Source organism: Nilaparvata lugens, chromosome 4 (genome assembly GCF_014356525.2).
Source record: "Nilaparvata lugens isolate BPH chromosome 4, ASM1435652v1, whole genome shotgun sequence".
In the NCBI taxonomy this organism is placed as follows: domain Eukaryota; kingdom Metazoa; phylum Arthropoda; class Insecta; order Hemiptera; family Delphacidae; genus Nilaparvata; species Nilaparvata lugens.
Window position 1 is genome coordinate 69,905,777 of NC_052507.1, and position 17,359 is coordinate 69,923,135.

The window sequence follows — 17,359 nt, forward strand, 5'->3', positions numbered from 1 at the left end:
GGGGGAGGCACGCATTTTATTACAATTCTACGCAATTCTACCACCATCACAACTATAGTGCGTATTACTGTATCTGAATAAGAGCTACTATTCAGCTGCCATCCAAATATTTATTACAGTACGGTGACACTATCATTGCCAATAATCTAACGTAAAGAGAAATGCAGTTTATGATTGAATGTAAAAAAAGGTTTTTAGTAATGTGAATAATAACATAATATCTCGCAATTTATAACATCTATACTTTCATATTGTGATTTGGGGTAGAAATTGAAATTAACATTACCTATATATAATATTTGGACAATTTGAGAATAAATTAGGAAATTATTGAAGAAGTTTTGGGCAATAGCCTGTTTTTTCTTTTCCGATCCTTGTATTGTTTTTGCTAACCTAATAAATAAACAAATTATTGAAAGATTTGAAATGCCATTGGTCTCTTATGACATAATGACATTACATACAAGCCAAACCCAAACCCCATAAAGCTGCGTTTACACCAAATTTATCAACAAAATGTTAATAACTTAATCCTTATAGATTCTATTAGATTCAACATAACTTATCATACACATGATGAACATATGTGGTTGTCAAGTTCCGTTCAATCTAATAGAATCTATAAGGACGGAAAAATAAAAATCTTGTTAATAACTTTGGTGTAAACGCATCTTAAAGCTGGGTTTACACCAAAGTTATTAACAAAATGTAAACGGAACTTGACAAACACATATGTTCATCATGTGTATGATAGTTATGTTCAATCTATAGAATCTATAAGGATTAAGTTATTAACATTTTGTTAATAACTTTGGTGTAAACCCAGCTTTAGACTCATTACCCCATAAGACTAGAGCAATGCACAATCAGGACCCCTATATACCAGTACTTTTTACCAAGAGTTATTTTGTTACAGGTAGGTAGGCCTACTGTCACAGATTAAATAAGTAATAATTATTAAGTAAATAAGTATTTAGTATTAATTATAAGTAAATAAGTATTAAAATTATAAGTAAATGAGTATAATTACTTCCTTTATGGAACTGTCCTACAGTGGAATACTGATTTTAAGCCGTCCTTTATGAATACCAATATAACGCATCTCAAGGGAAAAACATTCGTTATTTGTAATCATTATCGGAGTTACCTTCAAATAATTACGTTACCCACGAGTAAGTACAAAGGTATTCGGAAAAAATACATTGCAACAAGAAATTAATCTTGTTGATTTCACATCATTTGAGCAGTTACAATTATTATTAATATCGGGGACCGAGGTTCGCTCTGGAGTAATACAAAAGCATAAAAAATTTATTACGAAAGAAGAAATTATAATAACATTCATACAGAAATGTTCTATCTAATCACAGTAAATTGAGATTAATTCCCAGAGGAATGCAAAAATTTCCCTCACAAAGGCCCAGTTGCACAGAAGCCGGTTAAATTTAATCCTGATTAACTTCACGTGAACCAAATCAGAGAAGACCATTTAAAAAAGATGGATCTACTGGAATTAATCAGGATTGAAAAATAACCCGGCTTTTTTGCAACCGGAACTAGTACCTGATTCAATGATTACAAAAGTTCAACAACTGAGTCATAATTTTTACACAGTCCCACACACATGAACTTGCTCACCCCACTTCCATCACAATCAGACGACAAAATAATTATTATCAGCTGTTTTTTCAAGGATGAATAATAATTATCCTTTTAATGTCCTTCAGCGAGTTTTCCCAGGGATGAGACCTAGTGCAATCGAATCTTTATATTATAAACCTACTATATTCTGAATTTCGTGAGAATCGTTAGAGCTGTTTTCGAGATACGGTGAAATATAACATCTAAACAGATGTTGCTCGTTTAATAGTATAGGATTATCTACTGTTTACTGTATAATAATTTCGAAAATAAATTGATGGATTGATGTGGACGTGCTTTATTATCATACAATTAATAGTAAATGAACATTTACTATTAATTAAAACGTCTAAGTCAATTTGAAGTGAAATAATTGTCAAATAAAGCGAATAATTATAAATACTACATTTCTAACTGTGCTATGGAAGTAAGTTAATATAGTAAGTTACTATGAATTCACTAATACTAAGCAATACAAGGAAGAGCATAATTCAACAAAACAAAATAATCACCATTAAAATGGTCATATCCTGTTAAGTGAGACGCAGCTCATTAAAAAAAGTGTTCAAATCTTTATAAGTCATTCATGTCAAAGTTCAACAGAAGTAATTACTCTCTTGTTTGAAGATTACGACTCTCAAACGAGCTTGGATCTACAGGATGGTTTTATTTTAGCGAGAATGAGAGATAATAAAAACATATAAATACATTTTCAACAAAATTGTACATTATTTGGCAAAAAATTCACTCTTGAACGCAACCCTCAACAAATATATACTGAAAATTAATATTATACAGGAACATGCTTTCGTGTGTGCTCACACATCATCACACACGAAAGAATGCTCCTGTAAAATATTAATTTTCATTAAAATAAAGTGGATTTTTGACATTTCAAGTCTCTTCAAATATATACTAAACTATATATATACTATATACTATATACTAATATATACTATAAATTATCCTATTATATTTTCCTGCAGAAGAAGGCCAATTATCGACAATAGACTAGACTAGCCAACCCTTTCCTAGCAGACCGTCATCGAAACTATCATATCATTATCATCCTCACACCATCAACAGTAACCAACACATCGATCCAACAAACAAAAATAGACCAAGGAAAAGCGTAAGAATTTTGCGTATTAACGTGAACCCATTTTAACCTCTTCAATATCTTAGAACATATTGATGAGATTTTTCAGGAAAATTCATGAATATTTCATGATTAATATTATACTATTTCATAAAATAGTATTTTATAATATACAGAATTATAAATATTAATAAAATAAGTATAATATTTCATGCTATGAAATATTATACTATTTCATAGAATAGTATTTTATAATATACAGTATTATAAATATTAATAAAATGCTAATCATGAAATATCATGTATTTTCCTGTGACTTCACAGTCACAATTTTACCCTCAAAGTACACAATTTCTGTGATTCAATTTATTCTATAGAATTCTATAGATTTATAGAGTAATAAATCATGTTGACTTGATGCAATTCAAAAAAAATAAAATATGAATCTGGTTTGGAAAATAGACGACTCTAATTTCGGCAATAAAGAATTGAATTGAAAATGCAAATGAAAAATTAATGGTTGGAAATAAAAAAATAATAGGTTGAACTAATGTGCAAGCACTTATATTTGTATTGATTGAAATAATTACTGTATTCTGGATTGACTATCGAAGCTTGAAAAATGAATATTGGTAACTGAGGAAGTTATTTTATTAATATTACATAAGATAACTTATACCGGATCACAGCTATCGACTATAGAAGGCAGCGGGAACGGAAAAACGGCAACAATGTGTCCCTTTCTATTCCACTGACTTTATAAAGTGAATATAGATCGTAGGTTAACTATTTGATTGAAACACACCTACTATAATGGCGCAAACTGGTGCTGGAGCGAGGGCTCGTCATGCTCCAGTGTGTATTAACCCATGTAATGTCAACGTGTTTAATTTAGTATAAAACACATTAGTTGTCATCGCGTATAATAAACGCTGGACTTTTATTTTAAAAGGTTAAGAAATGGGCAATACTGGATAAGATACACACAGATGTATCCGAGAGAGAAACAGTTCGGGGCATAAATTTATGAACACTTTTCAACCAACATTTTCAAACCAAGCATGCTTTGGGATTGTTATACTCTCTAATCGATGTAACTGGAACACATTGTACTCTCTAAAGGTGCGTACAGATTTACGCGCCGCGAACATGAGCAATTCACTTTTAATCAGCTGATGCCAAGCTTTTTTCTGTATCTTAACGTTTCTGTAAAAATACAGATATAGTCAGCTGATTAAAAGTGAATTGCTCATGTTCGCGGCGCGTATATCTGTAAGCACCTTATATCATACGTGTTACACCAATTCGGAAGTTACATAAATAAGAATGAAACAGATACTACAATTGAGTTATTTGTTCCGATAGATTAGATAAATTTACCTAAAATGTACTATCTAAACGCGTATAATTTGGTATCGTTGTGATTGGTTCCTGTCATAGGTTGCTGAGCAACCAAACGTGCTTAGCAAAGAACGTTCTTGGAAATCGTTTACAAACACGGCCCTGAGAATGATCTGTGTACTGTCCAGGATGACAGTAGAATTATCCTGTATTTATTTTCACTGGAAGAAAGACCCATTTCGAATGAATATCTGACTAGATTAGATTAACTGACTACTGCTGTTACGGGTATTATAATATAATATTATTAGCACTAGTTCCATCCCATATAATTTGTCATGAATAATTGAAATATGATCCATAAAAAAACGAAATCTCATTGACTGAATTTGTGAATCATTCAAAATATTCACAGGAAATACTACTGGCAATATGAGAACAAACATATTTCAGTAAACAGCTTATTTTGAAATATTCTAATCAGTTAAAATAAATTGTTAGTTCAACAATAATTGCTGAGGTGTATTGAAATTACTTTGCTTATCACTGGTTGATAATTGCCCACAATGCAATAAATTATGGGTTGTAATATTTTCAACACACTCAATATTACTATTATAACTTAATAATTAATGTACATCCGCAATACAATCTGGGATGTTATATAATGTATTAAAAAAATATGTTCAACTTTTTTTCATACAACACTTTAAAAATAAACGCGAATATGAAGGATCTTGATCTTTCTAAATTCAAATTAATTGTTTCAAGTGTTTGTGTTTTGTTTCAATGTGGAAATTAGTGAAGAATTGGAAAGTCACACATAACCTTTATTTGGACAATTTATTTTATGAAATTGAGATGAAAAGAAGTTTTGGACGGTAGTCTGTTTCTTTGTCGTTGATTGTAAATGATAAATATAAATAATACAGTATTTCATATTAAATTTTGATCATAAATATTTGAATTGTACGTATAAATGTTTAAGTATGCAACTTCTACTTCCATATTTTTTAATAATGTATCATTTCTGTTCTGGACTGATATTTTTTTTAGAATAGACAAATATACTAAAATATTTCTTTTTTAGAATATGGGAAAAGATATGACCATAGTTACGATGAAGAAGCATATGAGCATACTTCTCATTGGAATCTGCAATCCTTATTATATTGTCAAGTTTATATTATCAAACAAAAACTACCAAACAAAGATTAGAATAAGCTATTATTAGCTTATCATTATTATTATTATTAGCTTATAAGTGAAACTATCTTTCCTACTTGGAAATCGGAATTAGAAGCAGTTTATGGCAAAATAGTCAATCAAAGTTATACACACATGCAAACCAGTTTTACTACTAAACACACTGAGCGACTTTGAGAGGGAACTAAACAGTTCTATTATACAGCAATCTGAAATGAGACAGGCTACTTACTTTGGTGCTTGTCTGCAAGCATAATTAAGGTGTTTGGTAGATCGCGCCTCCTAAAGAAGCACATGACTTTGGCTTCTACATTTCCGTTCGGAGTCTGAAACGAAAACAAACATTAATTGAAAACATCTCTATTCACAATCATGTACAGATACATAAGAACAGTGTCAATATTCATCAAGACAAACAAAACATAGAAAAAAAACAACAATTGAGAACAGTCATAAAACTTCAGACAGTCAGATCTGTTAACTCTTGGAGGCAGTAACCAAATATTTCTTGAGTTTCAATCTCAATGTCGAGTTTTAACATTTTCCATTAATTGGAGTTGTATTATTGTGTTGTTTAAGTTGTTATATGTATTATTTTCTTACATTGTAAGTCAATGTGTTTTTCCTTTAATAACTCCAACCTGTGTCTCTCTGTAATCCTCCCAAATCTAGTAGGCCTACCATAGCAATGAGTTTCATTTATTACTTCTCCTTCAGGGTAGTTCCTAATTCGCATAATTACATCAAATATACAGAGTGTTCTGAAAAAAGGTGCCCATAAATCAGGGCGTGATTCCTCACATCAAAAGTTCTAATTAACATAGGTCCGAAAATGTTTCGTTACCAAGTTATACAGGTTGGAAGATTTCGTCTGAATTTCTGTGCCCCTGCTGAAACGAAGCCCTACAAAAAAAGAGAGCTCAACAGATTTTGTCTATTTTTCATGCGTTTTGTATGTAATTAATGATTATTTTTCAAGGTTGCGTTTGTTTATTACAGACTTATTCTACATCTTCCTCTTCGAAATTAAATTTTCTACAAGTTCTATAGAAATGTTTTTGTGTTTATTGTACATTAAACATAATAAATCTACTCAAACCTTAAAGGAACTTGTTTTTCGGGACCAAGTTTCGCGTATTTCGTCACATATCTAAAAATTACTGTAGCTGGGCATTATACGAAAATGACTTTAAAAAAATTATTGCTTATGTCTGGAAACGGTTTAATCCATTTTTTCAGTTCATTTTACATAAATTACGGTAAATTGTACATCTTAATTAACAGCCAACAAATACCCGCAGGGCTTCGTTTCGGCAGGGGAACTGTAATCTTCCACTCTGTATAACTTGGTAACCAGGCATTTTCGGACCTATCTTAATTAGAACTTTTTTCTTCCCCTGATGAGAGGAATCACGCCCTGACGTTTGAGCACCTTTTTTCAGAACATCATGTATATTGACCCTAGACTGCGAGTACTTACATTATATTAATAAAAAATCTGGTGTGGCGCACTCACACAACTTTCCTTGCCGTTATGAAAATTGATCACCTGAAGCTAGTGTTCGCTAGCGCGCATCTCAAGTCTACTATTAAAAGATCCAAGCCAGCTTGTGACAGTACAATGATGCTAGACACACGAAGTCTGCTCTGCTATCTCTTCATAATGAATGATTCAATAGGATCAACAGTTGCCAACAGTTTGCAATTGAAATAATAACATTTTCTCGAATTTCGAGCTTATTTTAAATTTTAGGTGAAAACGTTACTGGACATTACTTGTAAAGATTTTCATGCTTGATCTTTTCCACTTGGAATTTTTTTGTTTAAATTGTATCTGAAGCCTGATAATTGGGAATCTAAAATCAAACTTTGCATAGATGGGGCGGAGCTCCTGGAATTTTTACAGATATGGGACATGTGGCAGTTGATAGAGCTTATCAATGACTATTTTAGGTGTAAATTTGATCAAAATCGTTGGAACCGTTTTCGAGAAAATAGCGAAAACCCTTGTTTTTGACAACATTTTCGCCATTTTCTCCGCCATCTTGAATTGCATTAGATCGAAATTGTTCGTGTCGGATCCTTATATTGTAAGGACCTCAAGTTTCAAATTTCAATTTTTGGACTCAGGGGACATTGAAACGTATAGAAATTTAGAAATTGGAAATTTCTAAATTTAGAAATTTAGAAATTGGAGTACCTTAATTTTTTTCCTTATCTTTCCTAATTATGGTAATAGGGCAAGGAAAGTAAAAAATAGTATTGATCTAATCTAGTCATTAGTCTGATTTCTGATATATAAAGTACTCCTGGTTTTTCAATCGAAACTGACACGAAAAGGGAAATATTGGCATGAATTTATTCATCGTATTCTGAGACTGGTGTCACATAACATAGAAATTGATTGGAGATGCCTCTCAAGAAAAAGTATGCACAATGGCAATATTAGGCCCAATTCACACAGTAGTGACGTGGCGGTGGCGTGGCATTGACTTTTCACCACTTTTACGCCACTCCTAACTGACCATAAGATCCAATTAGAACAAAAATGGCGTTTCTCCACGCCACTTCTGTTTGCATTGAACCATATACAAGGTATTGCTCCTGGGTGAAAATACAATATTCAAACTGTCCAGAAGTCTCCAGTTACTCACTCAGCGGCCATTTTGCTTTTTTCACTTATTATTTTTTCTCTAAATAATGGTTGAACCTAAGAAATTGAAACTTTGCACAATCATTTATAGCAACTAGACAAAGCTACAAAAAATCATGATGATTTTTCAAATTCATAAAACAAAATGGCGGTCATTAAAAATTTTGTTTCTTGAATAACGACCATTTGACTGGACTATAAGTTGTTATCCTATTATAATAGCGAGTAATTTATGTATATCTGTTTATATTTTTCTATTTCTATATCTGGTTATCTGGCTATCTGGTTATTTATGTTCAACGGATCTCGGAAACGGCTCTAACCGTTTTCACGAATTTTCACGAAATTCGGAATATAGTAGGTTTATGATATCAAAATTCGATTGCACTAGGTCTCATCCCTGAGAAAACTCTCTGAAGGACATGAAGAGGATAATTCATCCTTGGAAAAACAGATGATGATTTCGTCTGTGAATAAATCACAGACGAAATATATTTTTCGTAGTGAATAAATCAAAATTCGGGTAAGTAACAATTTTGGGCTGTGTCTGTTAGTACTTCCCCAATCATTTTAAAGAAATGATTATCAATGAAATAAATCTGTTTATCAATGAATAAATAACGAGCAAAGCTCGGTGCCCCGATATTTGGTAGCCTATTAATAGATAGAATTTACAAAATGTACTTGTTCAGATGATATCTTTATTCCAAAAACCAAACCATTTAAAGATACATTTTGTTCGACTTGTGTTATTTACTCCTGTAATGTTAAAAAGTAAATACTACCAACAACACAACATCAGTGACAACCTATTCCAATTCATGATAAATATCGGGGCACCGAGCTCCGCTCTAGAGTACCTACAAAAGTATATAAAAACTATTACGAAAGAAAAAATTATAATAAAGTAGTTCATACAGAAAGGTTCTATCTAATCACAGTGGATTGAGATTAATTCGCAGAGGAATGCAAAAATTTCTCTCACAAAAGCATGTTAAATTTTAATCCTGATTGATGTCACGTGAATCAAATCACAGAAGACAATCTCAAAAAGATAGCTTATCCGATTGGTTCTACTGGAATTAATCAGGATTAAAATTTAACCGGCTTTTGTACAACTGTCACTAAGTACCTGATTGAATTATGTACAAAAGTTCAACAGCTGAGTCATAATTTTGTCTCAGTCCCACACACATGCACTCGCTCACTCACTTCCATCATCAACAGACGCCGAAATTATCACCTGTTTTTCCAAGGATGAATAAATTCTTTTAATGTCCTTCAGCGAGTTTCCCCAGGGATGAGACCTAGTGTAATCGAATTTTCATATTATAAACCTACTATGTTCTGAATTTCGTGAGAATCGTTAGAGCCGTTTTCAAGATCCGGTGAAATACAAACATATAAACATCTAAAAATTTAAACATCAAAACATCTAAACAGAAATTGCTCGTTTAATAGTATAGGATTTAGAATACCTAAACTTGCCGACATTATATATTGTATGAATAAAATCGTTCCAAATTTGTATGAATGTTTACAAAGATTGCTATGCAATATTCTTTTGCAATAAAGAATTATCAATGATATTATTATTCAACTTTTTATAAATAACCTTAACATTTAAAAAGCAAAGCCTCCCTTACTTATCTTTTAATATCCTATTAAAATATGTGTCATGTAGTTTTTCCTGATGTAATGAAGTTCTTTCTAGTCCTCCCGAACAAGAACGGGTGCACTGCTAGTCTCAAAAATAATATCAAAATGATACTTTATTTCTATTTTAAAGAGATAAGAAATGATGGTATATATTTTTACAATATTATGAAAACAGAAAGAATTCCTCACAAGACCAAAGGTAAATAATGTCCTTTGGAAGATTAGAATGTAGAGGTGCGTACAGATATACGCGCCGCGAACATGAGCAATTCACTTTTAATCAGCTGATTATGTCTGTATTTTTACAGAAACGGTAATATACAGATATAAAAAGCTTGGCATCAGCTGATTAAAAGTGAATTGCTCATGTTCGCGGCGCGTATATCTGTAAGCACCTTAAGATGTGAATTTTATTGTCATACACTCACTAATGTTAAAAACTAAAGAGTTGGGAGTTGGGGTACTTTGGCGGGGGGGTCATTACACATGGATTGGGGGGGGGGGCATTACACTTGAATTGGGGGGGGCATGCGCCATTGGCCTTGGGGGGCTGGGCACCCTGACACTTTGTATCACCAAGCCGCGCCTCCTCAGGTGTGCTTAGCCTTAGTTTAATCTGATGCACTATATTTTTATGAAAATTATCCAACAATCAGTATTTACATTTATATCTCAATATGGACTTCCTATGTGCTCAGTTACCGTTGTTCAGCAGTTTGTATTTTTATATATAGTTGAATGCAGCTTGCTGGGAAATTGAATGTTATATCTCCTTGCTGCTGATTTTCCCGTGCATATTCTGAATTTACTGCATTTCGAGTTCTACGACCCAAGTTTGTTCGTCGTTCGTACCGCGGCATTATTATTAGAATTAGAATTTTGTGAATCAGTAGAAAGAAAATAGAAAAACATATCTACCGACGGCTGTTGGATGACGCAATGATTATAACAGCTATGATTATTTCTCACAAATCGTCTCCCATAAGGATTACATGTAAACTTTGAAGGACCGACCGTAGGAAAGAGCCCTGAAGTCGGATTGATAGGCCATAAACCTGGTCCTGAACATAACGAACACAATTTAAAAAAATATCAAATTCGGTGCACACATAAAAAAGTTATTGAATGTCAAAATTTGAGGCTCGATTTTTATTTATATAGATTGTATATGCTTTGCAATAAATTTGGTTCTTTCGTAGAGTACTTTTCCATCAAAAAATGCACCTAGTTTATGTTTGAGTGATACAATATTATGTTAAAAAACACAATAACTATGGAGTTGGATCGTGATATTATGGTCTTAAAGCAATCAGCATAATAGGCCTGCTATAGATTCAAATATATTTTTATATCATGTATATTTTGTTTTGTCGTGGCTCAATGATGCCTATACTAAAAGCCCCTGTCTTCAAGAATGGATAGTGAGTACGAATGCAAAATGAGACATGAATGGACCTACATGTTCTGGTGGGTTCCGAATCCATCGGGAAACGATTTACAGTAAGATACTAGCGCGAACACGAAGCCAAACGCTCATCAATAAGATACCAGCGGGATCACGGAGCCAACCTCTTCTCCAATTCACCTTTGGCGGCCACGAAACAATTCGTGAAGTATATTCATAGAGTAAAAGATACTGTTCAATACTGTTTAGACAACTATTTATTTGTACCTGGTATAATGCTGGCGCTTGACTCACGCCAAGTTCATACGAACGACGACACACGCGAGAGTGTGGATGACTGACTACTTCGCCCCACCGCTCGTCTCCTCGTCTTATTGCAGTGTAAACGGCAAGACGAACGCGAGCCACTCATGTTGGACATTCGGCGAGTGACTCGGCAAGAGGGAAGCGCCGACATAAGCGTAAACAAAAATATAAAGCTGGAGTCGTTGCTCTACAGTGATTTCATAGCTTTAATGTTATAACAATCTTTATTCTTGTTGATCAGTGATATGAGGTACTATTTGCCTTCACTATTGTCGTTGAGCAAAATCAATAATTGTACTTTCTATTCGAATAATACGAAGTAGCTTACATAAAGATAGATATATTACAAAGTCAGTGTGATAAAAATAATTTCTATTAGTGATTGGCTTTTAATTTCATGTGTTTATATTTTTTCTTCAATCTGTTAAATTAAAGATGTTTAGTAAACATAATGTTACAATAGGCTATAGCTATAGTTGGCCAAACGAAAATGGATCCTTCAAGGTCGAAGCTTGCTCTTGACACCACCACCCGTCTCTACCAACACTGTTGCCACTTTGTACTAAGGGTGGCTAGTAAGAGAGAAAGTGAATGTGTGTGTGAGAGAGGGTGTGATAGTGAAGTATTGTTATTGTGGGGAGTATTGTTTGCCTTCTCTGGATTGTTGACTATGACGAGGACAATATAGTTCACAGTTTTACAAATGTATTGTACATAATGCTTTTATACTATATATTTATAATACATATAACTTTCAACAGCTGTGCTGGTGTTTGAAAAATAATAGAAGCATGAAAAGGAGTTGAAATGTGAATAGGCCGAGTCATAAGGATATTGTGCCTGACCTTTTAAAATATGATAAAGAAGATAATTTTGAATAAAATTTAGAATTTAGAAATAGGCCGACACATCTAGAAAATACCTGAGTCTATACCTAATTCATGCAGGTGAACGGGCTAGAGTCAAGAAAACTTCAATTAATCTTGCCATGCCTGATTTAATAGGTTTATACTATAGAATAACACTACAGTTTGAAATAATTGAAAAATACAAACAGCTTCAATAAACATTGGCAACTAAAAGCGAACAACAGAAACAACAATTTCATGTTACTTTGTTGACATTCTTCATCTGATTTGGGGGCAACCAAACAATATCAGTCATAAAATAACAAATTAATTTCAACATGAAACTACTCAAGAAAGAAAAGCCCGTTGAGCCCAAATTTCGTCGATAGCAACCCATGTACCCCATTTCATAATAATTTTGAATCCCCACTTTTGATTGACATTTTCGAATGAACCTTTGTTTCACTACACTGCACTTTCGTTGGTCTGTACGTTGCTTTATCGTCGGGGTTACAGTACCTTGTTTTTGGCGGTGGACTTTTACATTCATTAATGTATACATGTGTAAATAATGTATATGTCTAATTAATGTATTGAATATGAGATGAAAAAAGATGAAAAAATGTGAAAAGAAAAAAGATTTTAAACAAGCCTGATTGTACAAGTACTTTCAGCCAGTCCAAAGCCTGGATGAAGTGTGATGGGAATCTAATGAGAATTCATGCAAACTGAAAAATGCAGAGTGAAGTGGGCACTACAAGAATATTGGCTAAAATAAATAAAATTACATCACTCCACTTCCAATTGATTATTATAAAAGTCTTCAAGTAACCTTTATGAAGTAATAGCTCAGTTTATAAATAGTTGCATTTATAAAGAAAAATCTAATCATCATTATAAAATTTGATTTATTGATGTCATGACTCAAGAAAGAGTTATACATTATACATAACAATATTATTTCCTTCATTTCATGATGTTGAAGAATATAGAGGCTGATGGGAGGAGATAACGGGGGATGTTATTGTTCTAACTTCAAAGAATGACACAATAGAACTTTTGAACCTGACGTGCTCAAAAGAATTTGTGACAGGTAGTGACGGAAAAGAGGAAGAGGGAAGGTATGAGAAGGAAAGAGCGATGTTCAGGGTGTAGAAATATAGTCAATGTATATAGACTGGTCGAGTGAGGGGTGGACAAGAGTGGCAACATTGCAGTGGCCTTGAAGGACCCATTTTCGCTTGGCCGACTATAGTAACAATCATCAATGAAATTCTATTCCATGTTTGATTTCATGAGTGTTGGATTTATCTTCTCTTCAATTGATACAATATCAATCACCATTTCAGTTTGAACAGAGATGATCAGCTGTTGGTAACTAGGAATGTATCACATTACAATAAATGCTATCTTATCTCCATGTACACCAAGATAAGCGCTAAACGTATATGGAGGATATGGGCCTAAATTTCGTTCATCTTATACAATATTTTTGGATGGTCAACAACCATCAAGAGAATTTCATTGTAAAAGATAATGAATGATATTTCAACATCAAAATCAAATCTAGTACTTTAAAACAGGTATTGTACTTCATCTGACTCATGAAGTCTTGTTTGAGCACAACCCAATACAGATAAATTCAAATCACTTCAAGTTACGATCTTTCTTGTAATATAGTCTACCACCGGGGATCAGCTACCAGATTGCAATTGTAAATTACTGCTAAATAATTTGTATCATCGATAGAATCCGCCTACAACAACAATCACATCATGTCCACATCAAGGTCGATTCCAAGGTCTTCTACATATAAATGATCGGTTGATTGCAAACGTGAGAGCGTTGTGTTCTCGGCTACACAGTTTTCTACTGCCAAACAAATGGCCTCTTGCAATAATATTTAAAAAAATCCTTCTCTTAAATTGAATATTGGTGCGCGTCCATACAAAGCGTAATTATCAAGAGTATATCATAATCGGCACTAAACAGTGGTAGTACATCATTACGTCAAGTTTTCACTAGGTCAAATACCTATTTTGACCAGTCCTGGAGATGATACTGGAAGAAATGGGAAGTTCAGTACGACATGTTTTCACGGCATCAAGTTTTCGTTACAGACTGACACCATAGAGAAACAATAGCGTAAGTAGATATCCCATGGTATAGGGCGTTTATGTCGCAACTTTTACTGTTATCTCAAGCCGATTATTATCGATTTTTACTGTTTTGACCGGGTAAGAGTGTATGAACGGAGCACTATGAGAGACTAACAGTGTCACACAGCTTCACGGGAAATAATTACATGAACTATCGGCTTAAGATAACAGTAAAAGTTGAGACATAAACGCCCTATACCATGTAATATCTACTTATGCTATTGTTTCTCTATGCTGATACACAGCCATCAACAGCGTTACACATCAATTAGGGAGAGTTATAATGAAGGTTAAAAATTTTAATAAATTAGGTTTTTTCTTTTAAATGGCAATATGCTAGTATTATTCATAATTATTTTAGTATTAAATATATGATACTGTATCCGCTGGACTTTCTGAAAGCAACATGCTCTGAAATCTGGACGGAATGAAGTTGTCTACCCTGGCTTGTTGTAGATCTACTGAAATCTTGATGCAGTGAATGTCACCCTACACAGTGCATCTAAATCATGCCAAGGTACCATTGTCACAAGAGAATTCAATTTGTCACCTGGATTCACCTTTCCAGTGGGCATTCCTTCTGACAGAATTTATTTTAATATTATTATAACCAAATGAGTTTTTGACCTGCATGTGGATAATGTGAGACGAATAATACTACTTAATGGAATCGAACCCATGACCGTTGCAGTGAAAGCAGAATGAAGTTGCAATGTTTAGATCATTAGGCTGTGCAGACTCGCCATAAAAATAACGTCTGGAATAATGGCGGAAAGAGAGACAACAACTACACCTATTGAGTGTTAACACACAAATGTTGATTCAAAAAGATTTGAAAAAACCTCGATAAATGTTGATGCTCAGATGAAATTTAAGAAAAACATCCAACCAAAAGGAAAATCTTTCGAATTATAAAATGTTGTTAAATTCGATGATCATGTTTCTATTTTATTTATTGTGGGGGGATTTAGATATACGTGGATTTCATGAATCACAGTGATCTACTGTAGAATGTGGTGGCAAAAGATACTTGGCAACTATGTCGTCCTATTGACTGTATAACGTGAATCTCAATGTAGGATAGAATATTCTTCATAGTCGAGCACTAAATGTGAATATTTTGATACCAAACATTTGTTTGAATGTAATAAAACTCCAACTACTGTAAAATAATTCGGTAGGGGCATATCGTTTTTGCTAATGACGCCTACTCAAGTCTATAACTTATACGTGGGCTATAAGGAAGATTAAAACAAAACTGCTAGAAGGGTTGAGAACCCATGAGAGGTGCAGAAAGTAAATGTCCAGCGCTCCGAACTAAGTCTTCTTCATCATGCAGAATTAATATTGATAATTATTGCGAGTCATCGTAAGCATCACATTCTCATTTATTCACTGTATTTATAGCGTTTGAAGGTAAGCCTAACCATATTTTTAACGGTTCCATTTTATGCATGAGTTATTTCCGAAGCTATCAAAATTTTTATGTCTTATAATAAACATTTCATAGATCAATTAAAGGTACCATGCAAGACACTAGACTTGTTTCACATCAGAGTTGTAGCATCTGATAATTATGATAAAAATAAATAATGAAGAGAATAGGTTAAAATAGAATTAAATAATAAGAAAATGGTATTTTAAATAAAATTTACCAAGATTAAGGTAGAATAGACGAACATTGATACTTCTATCATTCTTCCAGAATAATAAATTCAATACCGAGTCATTTAAAACGTTTTGATGCACATATTCCGGGTGTTTCGAAAGTATTGGAACAATTCAATATTTTTCAAACCAAATAAGGTATGAAACTGAACTTCTGCAAGTAACAAATTATACAAAAATGCATCTTTTTAACTATACAAAGCAAATGCCAACACCCACTTTCAAGTTAGTGATATACGAGGGATTACAACTCAAAACTTTCAAAAGTAGCCCCCCTTGTAATACATCATTTCTTTAAATATCTACGGAAAAAGAAAAACTGCACAAATTAGAAGTTCTTATCTTTCTCTATTCAGAATGGCGACCGACCAATGATTGAAAAAATAACAATTCTTTGCAACGTTGAACATCTATTGAGGTCTACGTTATAATGACAGTGGAGAAAGATAGGGGAACAACTTTGAACATTCTCTGCCTTCTATAGAGGTTAGCTGATTCCGGTATATCTAATATAATATTAACGGTTCATTCTTGTTTAAAGTAATGAATTATATTTTATTCATCAAGAAGAAATATTTTTCAATGATTGGACAATAAATTACCATATTAGAGATCTAATATTTGTTAATTACATTTTTACATTGTCAAAACACGGTCTGGCAACGTTGCGGAGCTAGAAGAGGATAGCGCTATCTGCTTCGTCAAATGATAGACAAGAATAGCGACACCAATGTTAATCCAACACTGTCATTATAAAGTAGACCTCACTATAGTGAAGTCCACGTTATAATGACAGTATTTGATCAACTTTGGTGTCGCTATCCTTGTCTATAATTCGACAAAGCCGATGGTACTATCTTTTTCTAGGTCCTCAACGATACCAATTATGTTTTTGACAGTGTAGAAATATAATAAATTAATTCAGAGAATCGGCATCGCTATTTTTCTATTTTTATCCACTGCCATTATAACGTGGACCTCACTATAGAGGCAACAAGACGCCTCATGATGAAATTAAAAATAATTTTTTCTTCGTAGATTTTATATTATTTGGGGAAGTTGATGTATTGAGAGTATTATGTCTTGCAGAACCATATGCTTTTAATTTTAAATCATCCGCCTATGATTTTGAACATTTATACCAACTATTGATTACCTGAAATCAATCAATACCAAATTGAAACCAAGTAATATGCATATTAATTGAAATAAATAAATAATATACACTATGAATATCAATACAAATTTATTTATTATTGCATTGGGGATTACAATGTCAAGGTTTTATATCTAGCCTATATTTCTATCTATTACTATATGAGCGTCTCCAGAATACATTACCTCTTATGGGGCGCATCTATTACGCTCGTATAG

General features: G+C 33.1%; 1 protein-coding gene across 1 annotated transcript in view; it reads right to left on the reverse strand.

Annotated features, from left to right (window-relative positions):
• Nucleotides 1–17,359, reverse strand: part of LOC111049698 (metastasis-associated protein MTA3) — a 112,752-nt gene that overhangs the window by 87,159 nt on the left and 8,234 nt on the right. Inside the window, exon 4 of the mRNA XM_039427086.1 lies at nucleotides 5,520–5,613. Coding sequence (XP_039283020.1) covers nucleotides 5,520–5,613 — 94 coding nt within the window. The remainder of the gene's footprint in view (nucleotides 1–5,519; nucleotides 5,614–17,359) is intronic.